We start from the raw sequence: 23,599 nt of genomic DNA, 5'->3' as shown, positions 1-23,599 counted from the left end.
ATGAAAAAGGGAGGTTTTTTGGGTTGGTGCACTAATTTTAAGTGTATCTTGTTTTTTTTATGTTGATTTAATAAAAATAAAAAAAAGTAATTAATTAAAAAAAAAATATTCCGCGGCCCGGTACCATGTAGCCGCGGCCCGGTGGTTGGGGAACACTGTTTTAGAGCAGTGCTTGTCAACCTTTTTTCAGTGACTTTACCCTGTGAAAATTTTTTTTAATTCAAGTACCCCCTAACCAGAGCAAAGCATTTTTGGTTGAAAAATAGAGATAAAGAAGTAAAATACAGCACTATGTCATCAGTTTCTGATTTATTAAAATGTATAACAGTGCAAAAATATTGCTCATTTGTAGTGGTCTTTCTTGAACTATTTGGTAAAAAAGATATAAAAAATAACTAAAAACTTGTTGAAAAATAAACAAGTGATTAAATTATAAATAAGGATTTCTACACAAAGAAGTAATCATCAACTTAAAGTGCCCTCTTTGGGGATTGTAATAGAGATCCATCTGGATTCATTAACTTAATTCTAAACATTCAAAAAATAAATCTTTAACATCAGTATTTATGGAACATGTCCACAAAAAAATCTAGCTGTCAACACTGAATATTGCATTGTTGCATTTCTTTTCACAGTTTATGAACTTACATTCATATTTTGTTGAAGTATAATTCAATTAATATATTTATAAAGGATTTTTGAATTGCTACTATTTTTAGAATATTTTTTAAAAATCTCACGTACCCCTTGTCATACCTTCACGTACCCCCAGGGGTACGCATACCCTCATTTGAGGACCACAGTCTTTGAGTAAGTGGCTTTACAAGACTCTAGAGACTTCTTAAAATTTCCCAAACATGTGTTGTTGTTTTTAAATTGTATATCAATTGTTCATTTGTGACTGTGTGCAAATAAATAAATACAAATACAACCCCCGATAATGAAGGTTTCCTCAGCTCAAAGCCTGAGCCCTGACATTAATGAACTAGCATCCAAGAAAAGATGCCAGGGATCTGACTAGGGCACATCAGATTAGATCAGTGTGTCGCAAACTGAGCAGTGAAAAGGCCTGAATGGTGATTTATTCATTGTTATTTTATTTTCAAATGTATTAGCTTGTGGAAAAAGTTAATGTTGATATTTACCTTAGAAAGCTGCAAATAGAAAAGAGGCATTACATTTTTTATTTAAATTTGATTTGATATACCAATGATGTTTTTTCGTTTGTTTTTTGAAAGTTGATTTTGCAATATTAAGTTATATAAGCGTTGCTCGTTCCATATTCAGTGTTAAAGCAAATCAGTGTAGCTGAGCAATAATTAACGTTTTATTCATGAACTTTCTCTTGCTACTTCAAAGCTTGAATGTTTGATTCAGTCATTGTTATTTTATTTTCAAATGTATTAATAGCCTGTGGAAAAAGTTTATTTTCATATTTACCTCAGAAGGCTGCAAATAGAAAAGAAACATTTCTTTTTTATTTAAATTGTATTTGATAAGTCATTGATATTTTTTAATTATTATTATTATTTGAAACTCGATTTTGTATGTCACTATAAAGTTATATAAGCCTTGCTTTTTCAATATTGAAAGCAAAACTTGTTTGGGTCCCTTTTGAAATATTTATTTGTTCAACCTTGGCCGGCGGCTTTGTTCAGTTTTAAATTTTGGCCCACTCTGTATATGAGTTTGACACTCCTGCTTTGTATATTAATAAATGCAGTTTATTTTCCATAATGGAGGTGATTATTATTAGCTTAGTGCGGCTCCACACTTCGTATGGAGATATACTTAGTTGCGAGCCGCTTGTCAGGCAAGGGACTAAAAAATAAACAAGTCAAAGGGAATTGGCGTTTGTGAATGGCATTTAAAGGCATTACTCGACAATGGAGATCAACTATTTTTTCCAAAAGAATTGGCTGATACTGATTGCTGGCCGATCACTCTGCAAAATTTTTAAGTGTTGACAACAACCAAAACAACACACTGCATCTAAACGGAGAGTAAAAATCACATTAGCATTAATTTTGTGTTTTGTAGTGCTGTATTTTGATGTTTTACAGACGTTAAAGGCCTACAGAAACCCACTTTTACAGACTATGCAGTCCGATAGTTTATATATCAATGATGAAATCTTAACATTGCAACACATGCCAATACGGCATTTTTAGTTTACTAAATTGCAATTTAAAATTTCCCGCGAGGTATCTTGTTGAAAACGTCGCGGAATGATGACGCGTGCTTGTGACGATATTGGTTGGAGCAGACATTTTAGCCCGGCACCACTCATGGCTAAAAGTTGTCTACTTTACCCAGTATTTTGGACATCTGTGTTGCTGAATCTTTTGCAATTTGTTCAATTAATAATGGAGACTATAAAGAAGAATGCTGTTGCTGTAAAGCGGTGGATTGCAGCTGCCTTTAGCAACCATAACACAGCCGGTGTTTCTATGTTTGTTGTGAAGCTTTAATATGGAACAGAGCGGTCAAGTGAACACGTTTCTCTACCACATGTCAAGCAGCAAATTTTTGGATGAGAAAATTGTGATATTAAGTCGGCTCTTACCGGAGACTTGAGCGGAGTTTGCGTAATCCTGCAGCAGCTGTCAAAAAGGCAGCTGTGACTTTCTTGGCTCCTCCATATGGCTTCCCTCAGAGACACTGGCGGTCACCGCAGCCCTCCAACTTTCAGGTATGACTTTATAATCTCACTAAAACACTAGTAACACAATAAGCAGATAAGGGATTTTCCAGAATTATCCTAGTAAATGTGTCTGAAAACATCTGAATCGCTCCCACTGCTGTCGCCTTTTTTTCTCTAGTGCTTCACTCTAAATTTCCTCATCCACAAATCTTTCATCCTCGCTCAAATTAATGGGGAATTCGTCGCTTTCTCGGTTTGAATCGCTCTTGCTACTGATGGCTATGATTATGAACAATGTGAGGATGTGAGGAGCCCTACAACCCGTGGACGTCACGCGCACAGCGTCTGCTACTTCCGGTACAGGCAAGGCTTTTTTATTAGCGACCAAAAGTTGCGAACTTTATCGTCGATGTTCCCTACTAAATCCTTTCAGCAAAAATATGGCAATATCGAAAAATGATCAAGCACGACACATAGAATGGACCTGCTATTCCCGTTTAAATAAACTTTCATTTCAGTAGCCCTTTAACATTAGATTACTATAAGACAAGACAAAAACCAGTCGGCCGAAGCGCTCGGAAAGGCTCCGACCACTTTGTAGAATATTGATGGTGTGCTTATTTATCCCAGCAAAGACACCTATTTTTTTGTTGGGAAGAAGCCAAAAATCGACAGTATTGATGAGACAAGAAGTGCTCGCTTGAAGGTGCCAATTTTCTGTGACCAATCCGTGCTCTGCTGTGTTTTCATTGCACCAATTACAATCGAATGCTTGGAAGCTTTGTCGAGGTGAAACTTTAGCAGGAAACAGGAAGAGGTTTTTATTTTTCAAACTGTTCCCATAAAATTGGAAGCATGGAATCTTCGACAGTGTTTCTGATGGATGAATTCACCCAAACGTGGAGGGGTTTTTCTTTCTTCATTGTCACACTTGCTGGAAAAGCACAAACTCTCGCCCTGAAATGCGAAACGGCGGGGTCAGGGGAAGAAATGAAGTGGACAATGGAAAGATAGGGAGCAGACGGCCACTCATGTGGCGGGAATACGGAATAAGGCGAGCGGCCGTGGACGCGATGGCGATGGGGCCGATGATAAACTGGCTGAAAGAGAACGAAAGGGAGGCGGAGAAAAAGAGACAGGTTTTATCCTTCTTGCCCTTCGGCTGCCTCCGACTCGCTGTTTGCTATCTGGACGTGTTAAGTACTGAATGCATTAGGAATGTGAGGAAGGAGGCATAAAAGAAGGTGTAAGTGGGTCTAAATGTCATCAGTGACAGCCGCGATAAAAATCATTTTCACTGCTGTTGAATTTTTTTGTTTTTCCAGTTTTCTGAAAGATAAACCAAAAACAAATCTTTCTTTGTTGTCACCACAAAAAGTATAACGACTTTAGAAATTACATTTAGCTGTTAATGAACGCACTCCTGCCTGGCCTGAAAAAAATCGAAGCCTGTGTTGCGGTTGTGACTGGTCTGTTATTTCCTGAGCGTGTACCACTCGTTCATGCAGTGTTGCTAGATGTATGCTAATCATCCTATTTGTACGATAATTATACCCTTTGTTAGAGTGGTGCGATACAGACAATATAAATGATATCCATTTGGCCAGTAATAAAGCTATACTATTTTCATACTGGATTAATACATTATAATGACACATTCAAGCTGTGTCCTACAAATTTGACCGCGACAAGCAAATAAGAGCATCCTCAACGCGATGTAGGGTTCTCGACTTATGCAGGCCTTAAGTTGAATTGGAGTTAAAGTAATTTTTTTTTGTTTTTGTTTTGTTGAGAACTAGTGGCCAAAATAATTAATGAAGCTGAACTCATGTCACAGTAAGTTGAATGATGCGGACAGGTTTGTTACTGGATACTGTCCAATATGCTTCTGCCCTGGAAACTTTGTATGTGTAAGTGTTATGCAATTATAAGTAGTTGTTTATATCAAGTATGTGATTTGACCAGAAAAAAAAGACTGAAAACATTTCCGGAATCACTAATGCGACTCTTTGAATTTCTGTAATTTCATAATATATTTTCACGTGGCTTTTTATTTTTAGAAAAACCCATTTATATTTCGCAAAGCAGTTATTGGTTAATATTTAAAACAAACATGCGTATTTCGCAAGCAAATATTTTTTTAGCTTACCTCATTATTAACTACCCTGTCTGCAACTGAAGTGGGTTGTTTGGGTGGATCTTTCCTCTCGATGTCTACGGCAGTTGTGGATGTAAACAAAGGATGAAGTCTGTAAGGTTTGCTCACTTTCGGTTGACATCCAAAAGTAACAGCTGGTGAAAAGTTTGTTTTCCTTCCTTCAAGTTGTTTTATGTTTTTAGCGTTTCGCATGTACTTCCAAAGCCTTGAAACCTCGTGATCCATAGTCAATATTATCATGACACTACGTGCACAAACCTTATCCGGGACGATCGATTTTCCGAATAAAATCGCCGAACAAAGTCGTAACTTCCATCTTCCCAACAGTATCAGTGATTTCCCTTTCCATCCAGTCCCATCAAAACTTATTTTTGACATGTTTATCAATTTCTTTTACTTGTGAAGCGTTCTTTCTCTCGAGAACCGACATCGTTAACATTTGGAAAATGGTGGTAATAACGTCATCATTCATAACAGATGTCCTGATTGGTCACAAGGAACATATCGACCAATCAACTACGGCGTAATATATTACGCCGTAGCTGATTGGTCGATATGTTCGATAATTTTTCTTTTCCCCCGAGATTAAAAAAGACGGATTTCCGACTTCAGACGGAAAAATCACATGCCTGTTATATTGACAAATGTGGCGCTGTAGAATGCAATATTGTTCAATTAGGGGCACTTATTATGTATGCCTAATGTAGCTTGCGTGCTTAGCTGTTGTATAGCTGCTGGCTCCTAATAGCCTATAGCCTATCATGTTTACCTTTTGTAAATGATTTGACTAAAAAACAAACAAAGGAGCATTGGAAGGTACGACGTAGAAACAAAAACACTGGGATTACCATATCGATTCTAAACAATTCACAAGATCGTAAAACTTGCCTGACGAGGATGCAGGTGGCCGCCTTGCCTTCCCCCACACAATGAATAAAACATCTCTGCAATTTACATGATGTATATACCTCAAAAAAAGTCAGCCTGCACACGACTTTCAGATTCATACTAATGCCCCATGAGAGTGAGCAGTAGAAGCCAGCTTAACTCATTTGTGGGAAAAACAATGAAATTGTAAACTGGGGGGGAAACAATCTAATAGAAAAGCTTCATGAATGTAAATAGGTCTTTTGAGTTGTTATATATCGCATAGTGAGTGCCAAGAAATCAGGTTAGCATGCACCTGAGTGGCTTCACTGTGAGACCGAGGAAACATTAGAACTTGTGTACAGACGAACGTGCTGTCCAGCACTAATGACATAAAAACAAACACAAAGGCCTCCTATGTCAGCAGGTATTAGGGGAATAAGGCCTTAAATGTAAAGTAGCCTTTGGTTCAGGGCGCCAGGAGTGATATGTAAATCATATTCTACTGGATAAAAGTGTGTGATGCAAGTGTGTTGTATATTTATTTAATTTGAAAAAGAGGCCATGGGGTAAAACATCTACAGTACGAGGAGTTTGGGTTTGTGAGAATTTAGTTGTATTTTATAATGTACAATAAAAAGTTTCTTTTTTAAATTAATTTTCAAGGATTTAAATTGTTAATTTTTTGTTTTTGATTATCAGTAAATAATTTGCCAGGATTTTTAATGATCATTTCTATCCTTTATTTATATAATTTTTAAATTAACAGACTTGTAATTACATTTTTAAGACTTGATTCCAATGTCTATTTTAAAATTAATTGTTTAAAAAAATATATCTTTTAATAAAACATTTATCAATTTTGGTAAAAAAAAATATTCATGGATTTTTGTTGTTGACTCATACTCGTACTTTATGAATTACTTGGATTTTTAATAATCATTTGTAAATTAATTTCAATTCTAATTTTGATTCTTCTAATGTATTTTTCTAAATTACTTATAAATTGTTTAGATTATAATAAACTGCATGGTTTTTAATTGTGTATATAATTTCCATGATTTTTTAAATTCTGATTTTGATACTTGCCTCTAATAACTTTTATTTATTTGTAGATAAATTATTTAGATGTTTTTAATTTTACATTGTACTATATTTTATTATGTGTAAACGTTTTGTTCAAACTTGCTTTCTGTATAATATTTTATTATTTGTAGATACATCGCTAGATTTTTCAAATTATTTTTTATTTGTTTTATTTATATTTTTAAAATTTGTAAATATCAGCATTAATTTTTAATAAGTTTTGGGGTAATTTATTCTAATGTATTTCTGCTTGCTTTTAATGTACTCTTTAAAAATAGGCATTTATTTTTATTATTTGTAAATATTGTGCATGGATTTCTAATGGTGGTGCAATGTTGTTCAGACTCTTTATGTGATATATACCTTTGTTTAATTTTCTTCCTATTTTCAAAGACTTATTTCTAATGTATTTTTAAAAATCATTCTTAGATGAATTGTTTAGATTTTTGCAAATAATTTGTATTTTTAATCCGTATCAAATTCTATTGATTTTTAATTGTTTGCTTTCAGATGTAAATTTGTAGATAAATCTCCTTGACTTTTTTATGGAAAACAAATTTCCTGATTTTTTAAATGTATTTGTTAATGATTAGCAGTTATTCTCAATTTTGTTTAGGGGGACTTGTTTATAGAGTTATTTTTACTTTTGCAGTGTATATTTAAAAATCATTCTCTTTCATTGTTTGTAAATCATTTGCATAGATTTATTATTGGTGTTGTTCAGATTTGCTTCTTAGGTGGTATAATGCATGAACTTTTGTATAATGCTCAGGAAGGGGTTTCAACAGACATATGCAATATAGTGAGACAACTTACGTGTTATTGGTCCATGACGCTGCATGCTTACTTAACTTTACAGAAAATACAAATGTGTTATATTTGAGAATATAACTTAAGTATAAACTTGGGCATAACTTGGAGTAAGGAATTAAATGAAATGTAAAAAAAAAAGACATTCTGCACACCTGCTTGGCATTGTTGACACATTGCAGATACAAAGCTGCTATGTTGGAGCAATGGAGAGTTTTGCCATGGTTTTCTTTGTAGCACGCCAGGATCTGGCCCTGCAGGTCTGCACACACAGGATCTGCCTCGTAGCGTCTGTGGACAGGAAAGGGGAAGAAAGAAGGTGATGAAAATGAGGTGGCATAAAATGAAGGCAAGCGTGACAAACATCAAACACCTTAAGGTAGAGAGTTTGGCCAGTTGCTCTCCCCTTGAAACAAAGATCAGCATTTACAGAAAAAAGTCAATGCAGGCACTGCTGATATGACATCATAAAGTATACAAAGCATTGATGGACACCATCCTCCACAGTTCTGATCAAACAATTTTGCTTTAACTTTCAAACATGTTCATACCAGATGTCAGCGCGTTTGAGCATGCAGGATTTGCATCGTGGTGTCTTGTCCAACATAACCTGCTTTTTTTAAGTCTCTTCGCACGGCTCATAAAGATCCGTAATGATGATGCCGAGGCTTATTACGCTAACAGCAGCGTCATCATTTTGTCCACGCCAGTGCCTAGGCAAGTCAACCCGTCAGCGACTTGAAGGCCCCCTGTTGACAAAATCTGATGTTTGATTCAAGAGAAATTATCCCCCCCGTTGGATGCAAAGATGGGGTTTGGGGACAATATGGGTAATTACCCAGTGTGCACTTCAGCAGAAAGCAAGTACAGCAGTGTGTTCATGTATCGCCACATGGTTCAATGTGTTGCATTTTGGCATCCCACCTGAATATTAGCTGTTCCTGTGTGTCAGAGCATTGAACAGTGGCAGCCATCTTTGCCACCTTTATGTGGTTCTTCCTTATTACAACGCCTGTGGGCATCTACAGGGACGAGAGTGGCGGCTAATTGCTTTCTTAGCTGCTGTTGGTACCGGCAGGTGCATCCTGCTGATAGAAACCGTTGTGTTTATCACCAACAAATTGACTCTTGCGAGAGAAAAAAAGGGAGACAGGCCATTTTTTTTTTTTTTTTGGCTTGCTCTGTGGGAAAGAAGCCGAGACTGCACTTAATTTAATCTGGATGACAAGTGCGCTGCTAAACACGCAGACAATACAACATAATCTATCATTAAAATGAACATAAAAATTGTGATGATACTCTTTCTTTGATTCACTCGAGCTGCCCTCCATCATTTACAACACAGCAACGCCGCGTTTCAAACTGATAAATAAAAGACGTACCTGACATATCATCAATACAACAGTAAAAACACAACAACACAATGACACACAGGACGCAATACTTCATTGCTGCAAGTACTTTGGCATTTAGAAAAACTGGAAACTAAGAAAGAGTCATGTGATTTTTTTCTACATTTTGAACACTTCCTGGTCGTAACATGACACGTAATGGTGGTTCTTTGGTCAACATTTTGCATGGATTATGTTTTGCAGATCATCTTCCAGCCGCTTTCTGGCCGTCTCTTCAGGATGCGCATCTTTGTGAGCGGTCTTATTTACGTGGCTGCACTATGACGGCGTCTTTTCCCCACTAGTCAGTAGAGAAAAGATTCATATGGCCTCATTCCTGGGAGGATCTCACGTGAGAGAAAGTTGGGGGATTAATCATTTTGCAGTGCAGTCTCCTAAAAATGATGGAGAGCGCCACTCTACATAGAAACTGATGGTTTGGTCAAAGCTGGAATTGCCCGGAAACTCAATTAAAGATATTGAACACTCTGGTGCCATCTCGCGGCTAAAGAGGATAGTGCACCCCCCAAGTCGTCATGTTTCATGTGTCCGGTAAACCTGACAGATTTTAATTAGAAATATATGCTACTTTGTATTACAAATGGCAACAGGATAGTGTGCATGTACAGGCCAGTCTGCCGCATTAAAGAGGATTTTCTTCCTTGCCACTTGGTGAAGGCGATTCAAATTCCTCTCCCCTCCCTGTTTTCTCCAAGTTTGCTCTGTACGTCTTGTCTTGGTTATACTTTTTTAGAGCCTCTTTTACTGTGCTGTCCTCATGGAATTAAAAAGCTGGACTCTCGACTCAATTGACAAACTCTTGACGAGGAAAAGAGGTTTGGGGAAACCTGGCTTCCCTGATGGAACGTTCTATCCTGGGTAAGTGAGGAACTCTTAAAATGAACTGAGAATCATTGGCCTCTCAGTTCTTCCGTCGTGGACGTGGAAGACATCTAGCTATTTAGAACTTTGATTGCAGGGTATCTGCTAATTGGGCTGGGCATTGCATTGATGTATCAACAAATTCCAAAGACAATGGCAGCCATTTAAATTTCCCACATGCTGCCCAATGCACTTGAAGGCATCAGTCAAGCTGTGGGAACACAGACTGTGGTGATTTCAGAACTAAATCGTATTGAAACATTATTGAAAGCCTTACTGAAACGCGAAAATTGATTACTTAAAGAGCCAGCATGGACGATTAGATCAGACAAGTCATTGAAATGTCTGCTCCCTTGGAAAACAACAACCCTTATCTACGAATCGACTACTTAAATGGCCTTGACACTGCTCACAACAGAAGGCAGCTGTTTTCAAAACATCCCTCAAGGACATCACCTACACCCTGAACAATGGGCATATGAACCCCCCCGCCTCACACCTTTGCTAACCAAATATTAACATTGCTATATGTATACTTTTGACCCAGGAGATTTGGTCACATTTTCAGTAGACCGATGAATTAATAAAAGAACTAAACTTCATGAATGTTTTTTGTAACCAACAAGTATGTTTTCCAATCATCTATCGCAAAAAATAACAGTTGTCAAAATGATTGGAAACTCAAGACAGCCACGACAATATGTTCTTTACAAGTGTATGTAAACTTTTGATCGCGACTGTATACACACAGACAGACACATATAGACGCACAGATATATATATATACACACACACACACACACACACACACGCACACACACACAATGCCACACTTTTAAATCCCTCAGTGTACAACAATGCACTCTACAGCACAGGGGAAAAAATGCAGAGGCCAGCTATTGCAATACAAATGACCCTACTAGAAATAAAGTATGGTGACATTTGGTTACGTCTCTACAAATTAAGGAACAATGCCATATAGGCGTTTTTGTTTTCTCACTGTTTCCATCTCCCCGCATTATGATTTTATTCAGTGTCCCCAGGGATTCATGGGGACATTTCATAAAATTCCATGAGGGAAGAGACCCAAATAGACCCATCAGGCGAGATACCGATGCCTTTTAAGTGAGCCAGTGTTTGTTTGTTTTCTAGCGTGCTGCAACCAAGAGACCGTAAATTTAAAAGGACTTCATGGGGGGGCTCGCCTTGTGCCATCAGTAGCATTAAATGTAAAGGTCTCTATAACCATGCACGCACACACGAGATGCACTGACGGAGGAGCGAGTGAAGGGAGGGGGCGGTAGGTTTAGATACCAACGTTACACGTTCTCAAGGCTGTGCCATAAATCACAAAGCAGAGAGCAAAGGGGCCACTGCAAGATACTTGAGCAGCCCAAAAAGGTGCATCAAGAAAAGAGGATACAGAGAAAGTAGAGCTTTAACGGCACACAAGGAGGTTGACAGGAAGGGCAGGGAGGGCGAATGCGTCCCATTTAACATATAATTAGCTCGAACAGATTACCTGCTGGCTTTCCTTCAAAATGTCTTTCTCAAGGTGTCCCTACATCATTATGGAGCAGCTCGGCTGCACACGTCAGCACATTTCCATGCAGGTTTGCACGGACACACAACTTATTGACCGTCGGCTGACGACAATATTGTGATCAATGCAGTGCAAAAAAGCACACGCTCAGCTCGGGATGTATTATGAAAATGTTATATCATGGGTACTGTGGACAGAATCAAAACAGTTATTATTGTGGTATTTTTGATTGTCCTCAAAAAGTACCTTGAGACACACACCTAAATAGTTCAATTAGTTTTATTTAAAAATAAAATAATACAAACAATTGATTTAAGTGCACTGTACAGAGACCTTGCCTAATAAATTGGTGAACAAGCTTGCCCATGTTGTACAGCAAAAGTAGTTGTGGAAAAGGCGGTGTTGCTACTGCTCTACCGTCTTAAATAGTAACAGTAATTTAGTCCAGTATGAGTAATTTCAAAATATTAGCTTTGTTCTACTCACTGATGCGAATATGTCTGGATAGTTAACCTGCAGACAGTGCCATCCATATGGGTTCTATTTTTTCCAGATGTAGAAGACATATTGTATTAAGGTGTGTAAAAATAGAGTAAGGATGTAACAATTTGAGAATTACAAATCACTGTTATTGTGACCAAAATTATCACGGTTATCATTATTATTGTGGTATTGTTGAACTTGCACAAAAAGTATTTATTAGCACTGAAATCGTTTGACCAAATTATATTTTATTAAACATAACTAAAATAAACAGACACTGTTTTAAAAGCCACTACTGTCACTGATAACGTTTTAGTCTTAGTATTTTATCCGCATCAATGGCTAAGGTTTTTTGTTTGTTTTAAATATTGGTTTGTATAATAGCACTTTAAGTAAGCTGTATTGAAATGAAAAGTGTGTAACAAATAAAATATGTTATAATTATGTATTATTGTCAGTCAGTGAGTTTATCAAAGTGCAGTTATTAATCTCGTTTATTTGATCATTTTATTTACAAAAGTAGCTCTAACTGTCTCGATTTTTTCTGCAGTCATTATTATTACCGTTTATCAGTACACTCCTACAATGCAGGCTTGTTTTCACAGTAAAAAGTCTTAACACCTCGGCTTACAAAGATAGTAATTGTGATTGGACCCCTCTGTGATTTATCCCCCACCCCTCTCCTACATGCTACTGTGTTTGGGTAAATTCTTAACTTGTCCCACCCGCCAATAAAGACAAAATTAAATATGATTGAATTTTGTCTCGGGCTTCGCGGTGGAAGAGGGGTTAGTGCGTCTGCCTCACAATACTCCCCGTGAATGCGTGGGTTCCCTCCGGGTACTTTGGCTTTCTCCCACTTCCAAATAAATGCACCTGGGGATAGGTTGATTGGCAACACTAAATTGGCCCTAGTGTGTGAATGTTGTCTGTCTATCTGTGTTGGCCCTGCGATGAGATGGCGACTTGTCCAGAGTGTACTCCGCCTTCCGCCCGATTGCAGCTGAGATAGGCACCAGCGCCCCCGCAACCCCAAAGGGAATAAGCGGTAGAAATGCATGGATGGATGGATTTTGTCTCTGCCAACATTATTGTCTAGTTTTTTTGTTGTTGACTATGTCAATTAAATTTGTCATTGTTTTCATCAACATGCATTTTTTGTGATTCATAATCATCCTATTTTAGTCATGAAAAAATAGGTAACTGACGATAACTTAAAATAAAATTTATATTCAACAAAATGAACAATGATGTCCAGATGTAAGGTAGCTAATGATTCTCTGGGGTATGAGCGGTATTGAAAAGTGGAGCCGTACCTTCTGTTTGAGCGTTTTCTATCAGGCATGCTTGCTTTGTTGGCATAGAAAATTACAACAATAGTTAAAGGCAGTACGGCTGAGTCTTTAAGAAGGTGCAAAGTCTGCAATCGGACGTTTGATACTTTGATACTTTTATTAGTAGATTGCACAGTACAGTACATATTCCGTACAATTGACCACTAAATGGTAACACCCGAATAAGTTTTTCAACTTGTTTAAGTCGGGGTCCACGTTAATCAATTTATGACGTCACGTAGAACAAAAGGTATACTGTACCATTTGATTTTAGGCTCCAGCACCCCCCGTGACCCCAAACGGTAGAAAATGGATGCTGATGGAATTCGATCAGTACCTAAAAAAGTTCGAAATTCAGGAACCATGTATACCTTCTGAAAAAGGTCACGGCCCACATCACATTTGGATCTTCACACAACGTCAAAGAGGCTTATGCTTGTGTTGTGATATTTTTATAGATTCAATAATACAAAAAACTAATTTGTGAAGTACAATAAGTTAAACTTTTCCAAATAAAATCAGTACCATATCTTTCTAAATTGGAACAATTCCATTGGAGGGATCTTGCATCCATTCCCCAAAAAGCTTTGTGAAGTACTTTCTTCTTATTGTTTATGTACCATTTTCTATTAAACACAGAATATTTTTTCTTATTCTAATGCAGTGTATTTTATATCAAGCTATTGTTAATTAAATAAAACAGTGCAGTGCACAAACTTGCATTACTAAAACAGCATCATTATTTATTATTTGATAATGATCATTATAACACTCATAACATTAGTTTTTTACTATTAATTTGTGCCGATGCTACTAAAATTCTAAAGCATTGTTTTCTTCTGTTTTAAAATTAACATCAATCTTGTACTAATTACTACCAAATCCCACAAACTCTGTGTTTTTTTTTTTAATCCTACACACTGACAAAGACGCGCACAGTGCAGTGGGGCATAAAAATGACTCTGTGGGCAGTATGGATCACTTTGGTCTGCTGCCAGATTGAGTTCCCAATCACCACGTTGTCTATTCATCATCGTTAGGGTCCACTTAGGGATTACCAGGGTTAAGGGGTGGGTGCCGGTCGCCCCTTAAATAGCTTTCATGCTCCCTCCAGTTAAGGCAAGTGTCAGTATCGAGGGGGGTTAAATAAATATAAACGATGCAGTTACAGAGAAAAATGATGAGCGTTTTGCCCATGCTGCTTTTTAAAAGCAGACCTGCGTGACCCCCGTGCATCAGTGTGTACACATCCGAGAAAGCTTGGGGATACGAGGAGTCACAATGAGAAAAGAGCCTCAGTAAGTGTTGAACGTAACAGCAAGCTTTATGCAGTCAGAGAGCTTTCAGAGCAGTTATTGACATTTGTCACCTACTCTGACACCATTTTGTCCCTGCACCTAGTTTGCCTAGCGACATAAATAGGTCTAGTATTTCAACAAAAACTAACAACTCCCGGTAAACTCCAGTCATTGTCACTAATTAATCTGCTGAGTGAATTTTGTTTTTTAATCAACCACTAATTGCTTGGTTCATTTTTGAGGCGTGGCTATTTTTCAACTAATAGAAGCGCTGCCAAGCTCAACACTGTATTCACATTTTGCAGGGTGGATTTTTTTGATTCAGGCTATTTTGTCTTTGGATTTCTTCCATCCTCGACAGGAAATAAAAATTAAGTAAATGGACGCCACAGAGGAACACTTTTAGCAAGTTACTGCCTCTAATTAGTTTACAGTCTGAATGTTAATGCTTTCATTCATATGCTCAAACGTCACGTACTTAAAAGGAAAACATATTTGCTGTAATTATTGTTTACTTAATCTTCATTATTTCTACTGGAGCTAAGGGCCTACACAAGGTTTCTCCAAGAGGCTCAGTTTTGAGCAACCCGCTTGATTTGCTCCCACGTCAAGCCAATCTCATGGTGTTCTTCCATGACAGTTGTCTTCCACAGTTTATTTTACTTTTCCCCTGAAGTTTCCACTCTCAAGCCTGCCTCTTGGAGCTTGTCTTTAGTTTTCTTAGAGCAGTGATTTTTAAATTGTGGTACGCGTACAGTACCATCAAGTGGTATGGCATAAATATCACCTACAGTAGTTAAGTTATAAAAGGTCCTGACAGCCAATTATTTTGTAATTCTGTTTTCAGGTTGTGAAGTGTTCAACGGAGCTAATTGTTATTTTGTATTATTGTTATCAGGTTGTGAATTGGCCAACAAAGCCAATCGTCATTTTGCATTCATGTTCCTCGGTGGGGGTACCCTGCAGACTCAAAGGAAACATACAAAGAGTCACACACCAGTTTAACACACTAGTTTCGCCACAGTAGCCAACACACACAAGCAGGCTCTTAATAGGACAGCATACAACTAAAGTAAATGTAATGTATATGAATAAAGGTTAACAAAGGTGTCTACGGTCTGCAATAAGCAGATCATGTAAACAAAATGAATTCTAAAAACATGTTTTTTTCCTTCATTCAAACAAAGTGTTACTGTTCAAACTGTGTGTAGTGTTACAGGGGCCAACAATATTACATATACTTGTTTAAAATAAATCTCTGCCTTGTTTTTCATGAAAACTTAAAGGGGAACATTATCACCAGACCTATGTAAGCGTCAACATATACCTTGATGTTGCAGAAAAAGGACCATATATTTTTTTAACCGATTTCCGAACTCTAAACGGGTGAATTTGGCAAATTAAACGCCTTTCTATCATTCGCTCTCGGTTGTGACGTCACCTAGGTAGTCAATCCGCCATTTCCTCAAACACACTACAAACATCGAGTCAAATCAGCTCTGTTATTTTCCATTTTTTCGACTGTTTTCCGTACCTTGGCGACATCATGCCTCGTCGGTGTGTTGTCAGAGGGTGTAACAACACGATCAGGGACAGATTCAAGTTGATTTACGTGGAGTGTGCATCAATTAGCGCGGCATGCTAGCTGTATATACATGTTGCGTCGTTATGCCTCATTTGTAGCTATATTTGCATCCAACCTCTACCTCCACCCACATTTAATGCCAAACAAACACTTACCAATCAACGGATTTAAGTTGCTCCAGTGTCAAAAGATCCGAAAGTTCCTCGTCTGCACATTTTACCGGCAATGCTACGACAGACATGACACAGAGATGTATGGATACCCTGCGACACTCAAAGCAGATGCATTTCCAACGATAAAGTCAACGAAATCACAAAGGTGAGTTTTGTTGATGTTATTGACTTATGTGCTAATCAGACATATTTGGTTGCGGCATGACTGCCAGCTCATCGATGCTAACATGCTATTTAGGCTAGCTGTATGTACATTTGTAGCTATATTTGCATCCAGCCTTTCACTCCACCCACATTTAATGCCAAACAAACACTTACCAATCGACGGATTTAAGTTGCTCCTGCACATTTTACCGGCGATGCTATGACAGACATGGCACAGAGATATATGGAAACCCTGCGACACTCAATCGTTGGTTAGAAGGTGATCGCCGAATAGCTTCAATAGCTATCCGCTCAATAGCTTCAGTTTCTTCTTCAATTTCGTTTTCGCTATCTGCCTCCATACTCCAACCATCCGTTTCAATACATGCGTAATCTGTTGAATCGCTTAAGCCACTGAAATCCGAGTCTAAATCTGAGCTAATGTCACTATATCTTGCTGTGCTATCCACCATGTTGGCATCACTAAATGATGTCACAGGAAAATGGACGATGGATTTAAAGATAGCGAAAATCAGGCACTTTAAAGCCTTTTTTCGGGATATTCCATGATGGGTAAAATTTTGAAAAAAACTTCGAAAAATAAAATAAGCCACTGGGAAATTATTTTTATTGGTTTTAACCGTTCTGAAATTGTGACAATGTTCCCCTTTAAGCCTACTGCACTACTGTACTTTAGAGTTGGTCATTATGGTGGTATTGTGAGACCAAACTGTTTTCTGCAGTGGTACTTTGAAAAAAGTTTGACAACCACTGCTATAAAAATTAAACTTGGACATAAGTTAGAGTAGTCTGTGTACAGCTTGAAGGCCAGTGTAGATTTACCATAGTCTAAAAATGACTTCCTAAAATCACTGCAGCACCCCAGCACACATGCAGCCCTACACCACGGCGCTCTATAAAATTGTTGTTAGTACATCTTAGCAAAGCATTGCATCCTTATTAAATAGGACTAAAAAAAGAAAAAATTATTTGAGAGATACTGTTCTGACAGTGGATGTGACACAAATAAGTGTTGTCAGATATGAAGACAATATGACTGTGTTTTGGATGATTTATACTGATTTACAAGCTGTAAACTGACTACTCTATCGTACATCTAAATTTGAACTTCTACCAATTTCCGTAGCTGCAATAAAAATATCTGCTAAAAAGTGAGGGGTGTACTCATTTTTGTAAAAAAACATCAATACTATATACTGAAAATGGTAGCTCTATGTAGTTTCGTCTGTTCTGGGAAGACTGTTGACCATATTTTGACAATAGTTTTTGCACCAAAGTCACTTGACAATAGCGTAGTTTAGCTGGAACAGAAAAGTATGTTCCCTAAACTGACCTGAAAGGTGAAAACATAGAACAACATAGTGTAACATTTTCCTTGGTAAGGTGAAGTATTGAGGTTCAGATGGTAACTACTAACTTTAATTGGTTGGTTATTTAAGAAATGTGTCCCAAGACTTTGTCAATGTTATGCATCAACCTCAAAAGTCCTAATTTTTGGTGATGTTTCATAGGTATGTATAACAACCTATCCCCATCCTACTTTTAAAAGCATGTATCTCCAAATGTTGCATTAGTTTAGAGCAGTGATTCCCAAATTGTGGTAGGCCAAATAAGTGTTACTGTTCAAACCGTGTGTAAGGTGGCCAACATATTAAATACCGTATTTCCTTGAACAGCCGCCGGGGCGCTAATTAATTTAAAACCTCTTCTCACTCCTGCGCTAGTTCAAGGCATGCGGTAAAAGTAAGCAGGCGCTAATTATTTTAAAACCTCTTCTCACCCCTGCGCTTACCAATGGCATGCAGTAAAAAATTGAATGTGATAAAAAATAAAAATTAACAAAAAAATCTTCAGCGGCCGCGGACAAGTGGTTGGGGACTACTGCTCTGCAACATGTCACCGCGCCCACCGTTACACCATGCTGTCTGCATGCAGGTAGGACGCATGCATTTCGCTGCTTCTCATACAAGATTGCAATGCATACTTGGTCAACAGCCATACCGTTTACACTAATGGTTGTGATATAAACAACTTTAAAACTCTTACTAATATGCACCACACTCTGTGAACCCTAACCAAACAAGAATAACAAACACATTTCTGGAGAACATTGGCTCTGTAACACATTATAAATGCAACATAAGATTTACCCAGAATTCCAATGCATCCATGGCTCTTGGTTATATTATACACGCGCCCCCAACCCACATGAAGAGGGGGATAGAGTCATGGAGGAGTTTTGGGCACGTCCAACCGGTAGTAGGCCACAGGGAAGACCCAGGACACGTTGGGAAGACTATGGATGCGCGGCATTTTGGGTAATTCTTATGTTGCGTTTATAATGTGTTACAGAGCCAATGTTCTCCAGAAATGTGTTTGTTATTCTTATTTGGTTAGGGTTCACAGAGTGTGGCGCATATTAGTAAGAGTGTTAAAATTGTTTTATATCACAACCATTAGTGTGATCTGTATGGCTGTGAAACAAGAACCCCGGTTTACACACAGCAAATGCAAACAAGATCTTCTCTGCAAACTTGAAAATGATAGCAGGGAAAGTGTCATTCGCGACATCATGAATCTGACCCGGCGGTAAAAGCATATGTTTATTAATTTGGGGAGCGAGTTTTACCCGGCAGTAATTCAAGTCAGGCGCATATTACATGCCCGGCGGCTATTCAAGGAAATACGGTATACTATTTAAAGCCTCTGCCTTGTTTTTAATGACTATTTAGACCTACTACACTACTGTATTTTGATAGGATAGGATATACTTTAATTTATCCCACAATGGGGGAATTATGTATACTAATACGGTATACTATTTAAAGCCTCTGCCTTGTTTTAATGACTACTTAGACCTACTACACTACTGTATTTTGATAGGATAGGATGTGCTTTAATTTATCCCACAATGGGGGAGTTATGTTGTTGCAATGCAAGTTTTTACATACAGGAGCAGAAGTAAAATGTAATGAAAACCCCCCAAAATGTATGAATACTATATATTGCGCACAAATATGTAAGGATAAAAGTAAGTATAACAAAAAACACTAACATTCGTGTTGCACAGCAAGAAAATGGATCACAGCAATCACTGTAAAGTCTTATGGAAGTGAGTGAAAAGGACCTGCAATAGCGCTCATTTGTGCAGTGTGGATGTAACAGTCTAGTGCTGAAGGAGCAACTCAGGGATTCTACAGTGCCGTGCATGGGGTGAGAGGTATTGGACATTATGGATGTCAACTTGATCAGCATTCTTTTATCAGCCACCTATTCAATGCTGTCTAGTCGGCAGCCTTGGACGGAGTCAGCTCTCTTAACTTGATTGATTAAGTATCTTCCTGTCTCTGACCATGCTGCCCCCAACCCAGCAAACAACGGCATAGAACACGGAAGAAGCCACCACAGTGTCGTAAAAAGTGCGCAGCAGTGACCGCCACAGCCCGAAGGAACTTAGACTCTTTTAGAGGTGTCGCCAACGTTGACCCTTCTTCTTGTACACAGCGTTAAAATGAGTCCAGTTCAGTTTAGTAATGAGGTGAACACCCAGGTATTTAAATGCTACTTAAAGAGCCAAGTGTTTTCTGAAGTGGTACTAGGTGAAAAAAGTTTGAGATCCACTGCCTTAAAATGTGCCCAATCCACTGCCATTTCCTTCACCTGATGGTGACTTCTATCACCTCCTGTTTCGTGGACTGCCATAGATTGTTGTTAGCCATTACGTTCAGCCAAAAAATACCTAAAATGTTTTAGAGCCTAGGATTGATACATGTATGTAGTATCTTTATGCCGTTTGGGGCAAGGCTTGGCAATTGACTAGATTATATTTATTTTATTGTCATTGTAAATAATATATAGTAACATTTTGGTTAATGTACAAATACCCGAAAATATATAAGCTCAATAAGTACTCAGAAAATAAATAGTAATTTATTCATTCTTCACATCCACACTACACACATGCATGACAAGCACAAAGTGCCTAAAAATGGCAGTGATCTTTAAATAAACCGATTTTGTATTAAAAAAATGTTAAAAATATATTGCACCGGCTTTAAGTTTTTTGTGTGTATTATCATTTAAATTGGTGATGGCTTGACAATAAAACCTGTCTGATGGTGCGTGTATTACATCCCCGCTAGCATATCCTTTGAGGAAAATGGTTGAAAAAGTGGTGAGCAGGGTGTGATGTGTCCTTCACAATACTGTCTGTTTCTTGGAGACAACGGGAGGTGAAAATGGATTCAAAGGTAGGTCGGGCTGTGTGTTCCAAGACCTATTAACACCCTTTTGTCTGCTGAAGAGCTGCTGCCATACCAGACCAGGATAACGCATGTCAGGACACTTTGGACGAAAGATTGGTAGAAGGACAGCAGCAGATTTTGTGACAGCTTGTACCCTTCAGTAAAGTTTCTTAACCAGGCAGTTGGTGCTTTTCCCCCAAGTGAGGTCCTCTGAAATATGTATTCCCAGAAACTTAAATGTCAGCAGCCTCTCCACACCCTCCCTGTATATCTCTAGTGGATGGTGGGGGCTCTTTTTTTCTCTTGAAGTATATCAGTAGATGATCATATTTATTTTCTTCTTGGTGTTCAGGGTCAAGTTGTGTACTGTACAACGCTTCGCAAGCCTTTGGACCTCCTCCTTGTATGCCGCGTCATTTCCACCGCGGATCAGGCCCACCAATACCTGTATATCGACTGGAAATGTAATGATGGCATTGGTGCCAAGGGTGAGCGTGCAGTCATCTGTGTACAGTGAGTCAAGGAAAGGACTGATGATGCAGCCCTGTGGGGCTCCTGTACTAAGAGACAGGAAGGAGGAGTGGTGGGGGCCCATCCTGACTGACTGCGGTCGGTGGGTTACAATATCTTGTATCCACATGGCGGAGGCCTTTGAGAGGAAGAGGGACAAGTATGAGGAAATGGCAGGTGAATGCCAAAGCAGGGGATGGAGAACCCAGTGCAACCCCATTGAGGCAGGGTGCAGAGGATTCGTCGGCCAGTCTCTCATCAGAGCACTCAAGATGTTCAGAGTACAAGGACTGCCCAACAAAAAATCAATCAAAAAGGCAGAAAAGGTGTTGAGATGGCTGTGGATCAAACAACAAAAGACTTAGACACAAGTCAGGTGAGGGCTGGGTCGCCTGGGTGAGGCCGTCTGATGTTGTGAACACACGTGAACCCAGAATACATCACTGAGGATGTGTCTAAGTTGCCCCAATGTGTATATTAGAACATATTGGAGTTGAGGTTTCGTAACTTTGTCCAAAGGGATGTGTATCTCCAGATGGTAAAACATAGCTTGTGCTTTTCTTCACCTTGCCTCAACATCTTCCTCTGAGCATCCAGTAGTGGTGACAATACTGACTTAAAACATGAAGGTGGTAACTCCTTAAAGTTGACCTTTGCATATGATATTTCCCCCGTATTTGAGGGGCATCTATCTTCATTTCGTTGGTCTCAGATGAGTTCACTTTTAGTCCAAATTTAGAAGCTTTGACCTTCAGTGACTCAAACTTCTGTTATTCATGAGAAATCTTGTGACTAAGCAAAACAAAAAAAATTCAATGTAAATTAGCATTGCACTAAACCATTTATTGTGAAGTGAAGCCTTTGTTGGCATGCTAAATTATAACATTACTACAAGGCAGTCCGCTATGAATACGCCATTAAATGTGGTCCGCAACATCATCTAATTTGGTCTGCAATGTTACTTAATGTGGTTCTCCACATCGTTTAATGCATACTTGCCAACCTTGAGACCTCCGAATTCGGGAGATGGGGGGGAGCAGGGGGAATGAGGTGGGCGGGGTGGCGGGGTTTGGTGGTAGCAGGGGTGTATATTGTAGTGTCCCGGAAGAGTTGGTGCTGCAAGCGGTTCTGGGTATTTGTTAGGTTGTGTTTATGTTGTGATACGGTGCGGATGTTCTCCGGAAATGTGTTCGTCCTTCTTGTTTGGTGTGGGTTCACAGTGTGGCACATTTTTGTAACAGTGTTGAAGTTAATTATACAGCCACCCTCAGTGTGACCTGTATGGCTGTTGACCAAGTATGCCTTGATTGAGGGTCACTGAAATTCGGGAGTGTCCCGGAAAAATTGGGAGGGTTGGCACGTATGCTTAATGGGGTCTGCCACATCATTCAACGTGGTCCACCAAGTCATTAAATCTGGCCCGCTACGTTATTTATTGTAGTCTGCAACATCATTTAACGTGGTCTACTACATCCTTTAATGAGGTCCGCCATGTCATTAATGTGGCCTGCCACATCATGTAATGTGGTCGGCCACATCATTTAATGTGGTCCGCCACTTCATGTAATGTGGTCGGCCACGTCATTTAATGTGGTCGGCCACGTCATTTAATGTGGTCGGCCACGTCATTTAATGTGGTCTACGCATCATTTAATGTGGTCTACGCATCATTTAATGTGGTCTACGCATCATTTAATGTGGTCTGCTAAATAATTTAAAGAGGTCCACCACACCATTGAATTTGTTCTTCCACATCATTTAAAGTGGTCCGCCACGTCATTCAATGTGGTACTCTGAGGGCAGCCATACTTGCGATGTGGCCCTCAATAAAAACAAGTTTGACACCCCCATTTGACAACACAAACTTAACGTTTATGCTGTTATTAAGAATGTATTACGGATGTATAAAAAACAAGTAAAACAAAACAAAAGTTTTTTGTGTGTTTTGTGTTTTTAATGCTGCTAGTTAGTTTGGTATATTGTGTCGTAAAAAGTTTTTATTCCTTGTGTTCTCTTGACCGCAACAGACAATTTATATTCACCTTGAGATAAAGCGAGGACTGTGGCTCCTGTTGTTGTCAACAGGATTACATTGAAAAAAAGATCTATTCAAGGGAGGCATTAAATAAACAATAGGCAAAGTAAGTTTTGTAGCCTGAGGGAGGAGACGCGCGACAGTGAGACTAAAATGAGGTTTTATTCTCTGCGGCAAAGCTGAAAATGTTCCGTGCGTACATAATCAGTGGCAAACACAAAGGCGTAACAATGCGGTCTGATCTCAGCGCGAATGCAAACATCAAGGTAAGACATGGCGCAGGCGTGCTTTTTAGTGCTATGTTTTGGTCTCTGTGCGGTGTCCTTGCTCAAGTCAGCAGGGTTAAAGAGAGAGATGAAGAAGCCGTCTGAAAGGTCCGCACTGACTGGAA

The 23,599-nt window shown here is 38.7% G+C and overlaps 1 protein-coding gene across 2 annotated transcripts in view; it reads right to left on the bottom strand.

Annotated features, from left to right (window-relative positions):
- Window positions 1-23,599, bottom strand: part of chchd3a (coiled-coil-helix-coiled-coil-helix domain containing 3a) — a 139,649-nt gene that overhangs the window by 7,983 nt on the left and 108,067 nt on the right. Inside the window, exons 8-9 of one of the 2 annotated variants that reach the window (XM_061912245.1) lie at window positions 7,721-7,856; window positions 7,572-7,606 (exon numbers count right to left, since the gene is read on the bottom strand). In XM_061912245.1, the coding sequence (XP_061768229.1) occupies window positions 7,572-7,606; window positions 7,721-7,856 (171 nt within the window). The remainder of the gene's footprint in view (window positions 1-7,571; window positions 7,607-7,720; window positions 7,857-23,599) is intronic. The other variant, XM_061912246.1, reaches the window with a different exon arrangement.

Source organism: Nerophis ophidion, linkage group LG10 (assembly GCF_033978795.1).
Source record: "Nerophis ophidion isolate RoL-2023_Sa linkage group LG10, RoL_Noph_v1.0, whole genome shotgun sequence".
Classification (NCBI taxonomy): Eukaryota; Metazoa; Chordata; class Actinopteri; order Syngnathiformes; family Syngnathidae; genus Nerophis; species Nerophis ophidion.
The sequence above is the reverse complement of the archived record's forward strand: the minus strand, read 5'-3'. Positions and strand labels throughout refer to the sequence as shown.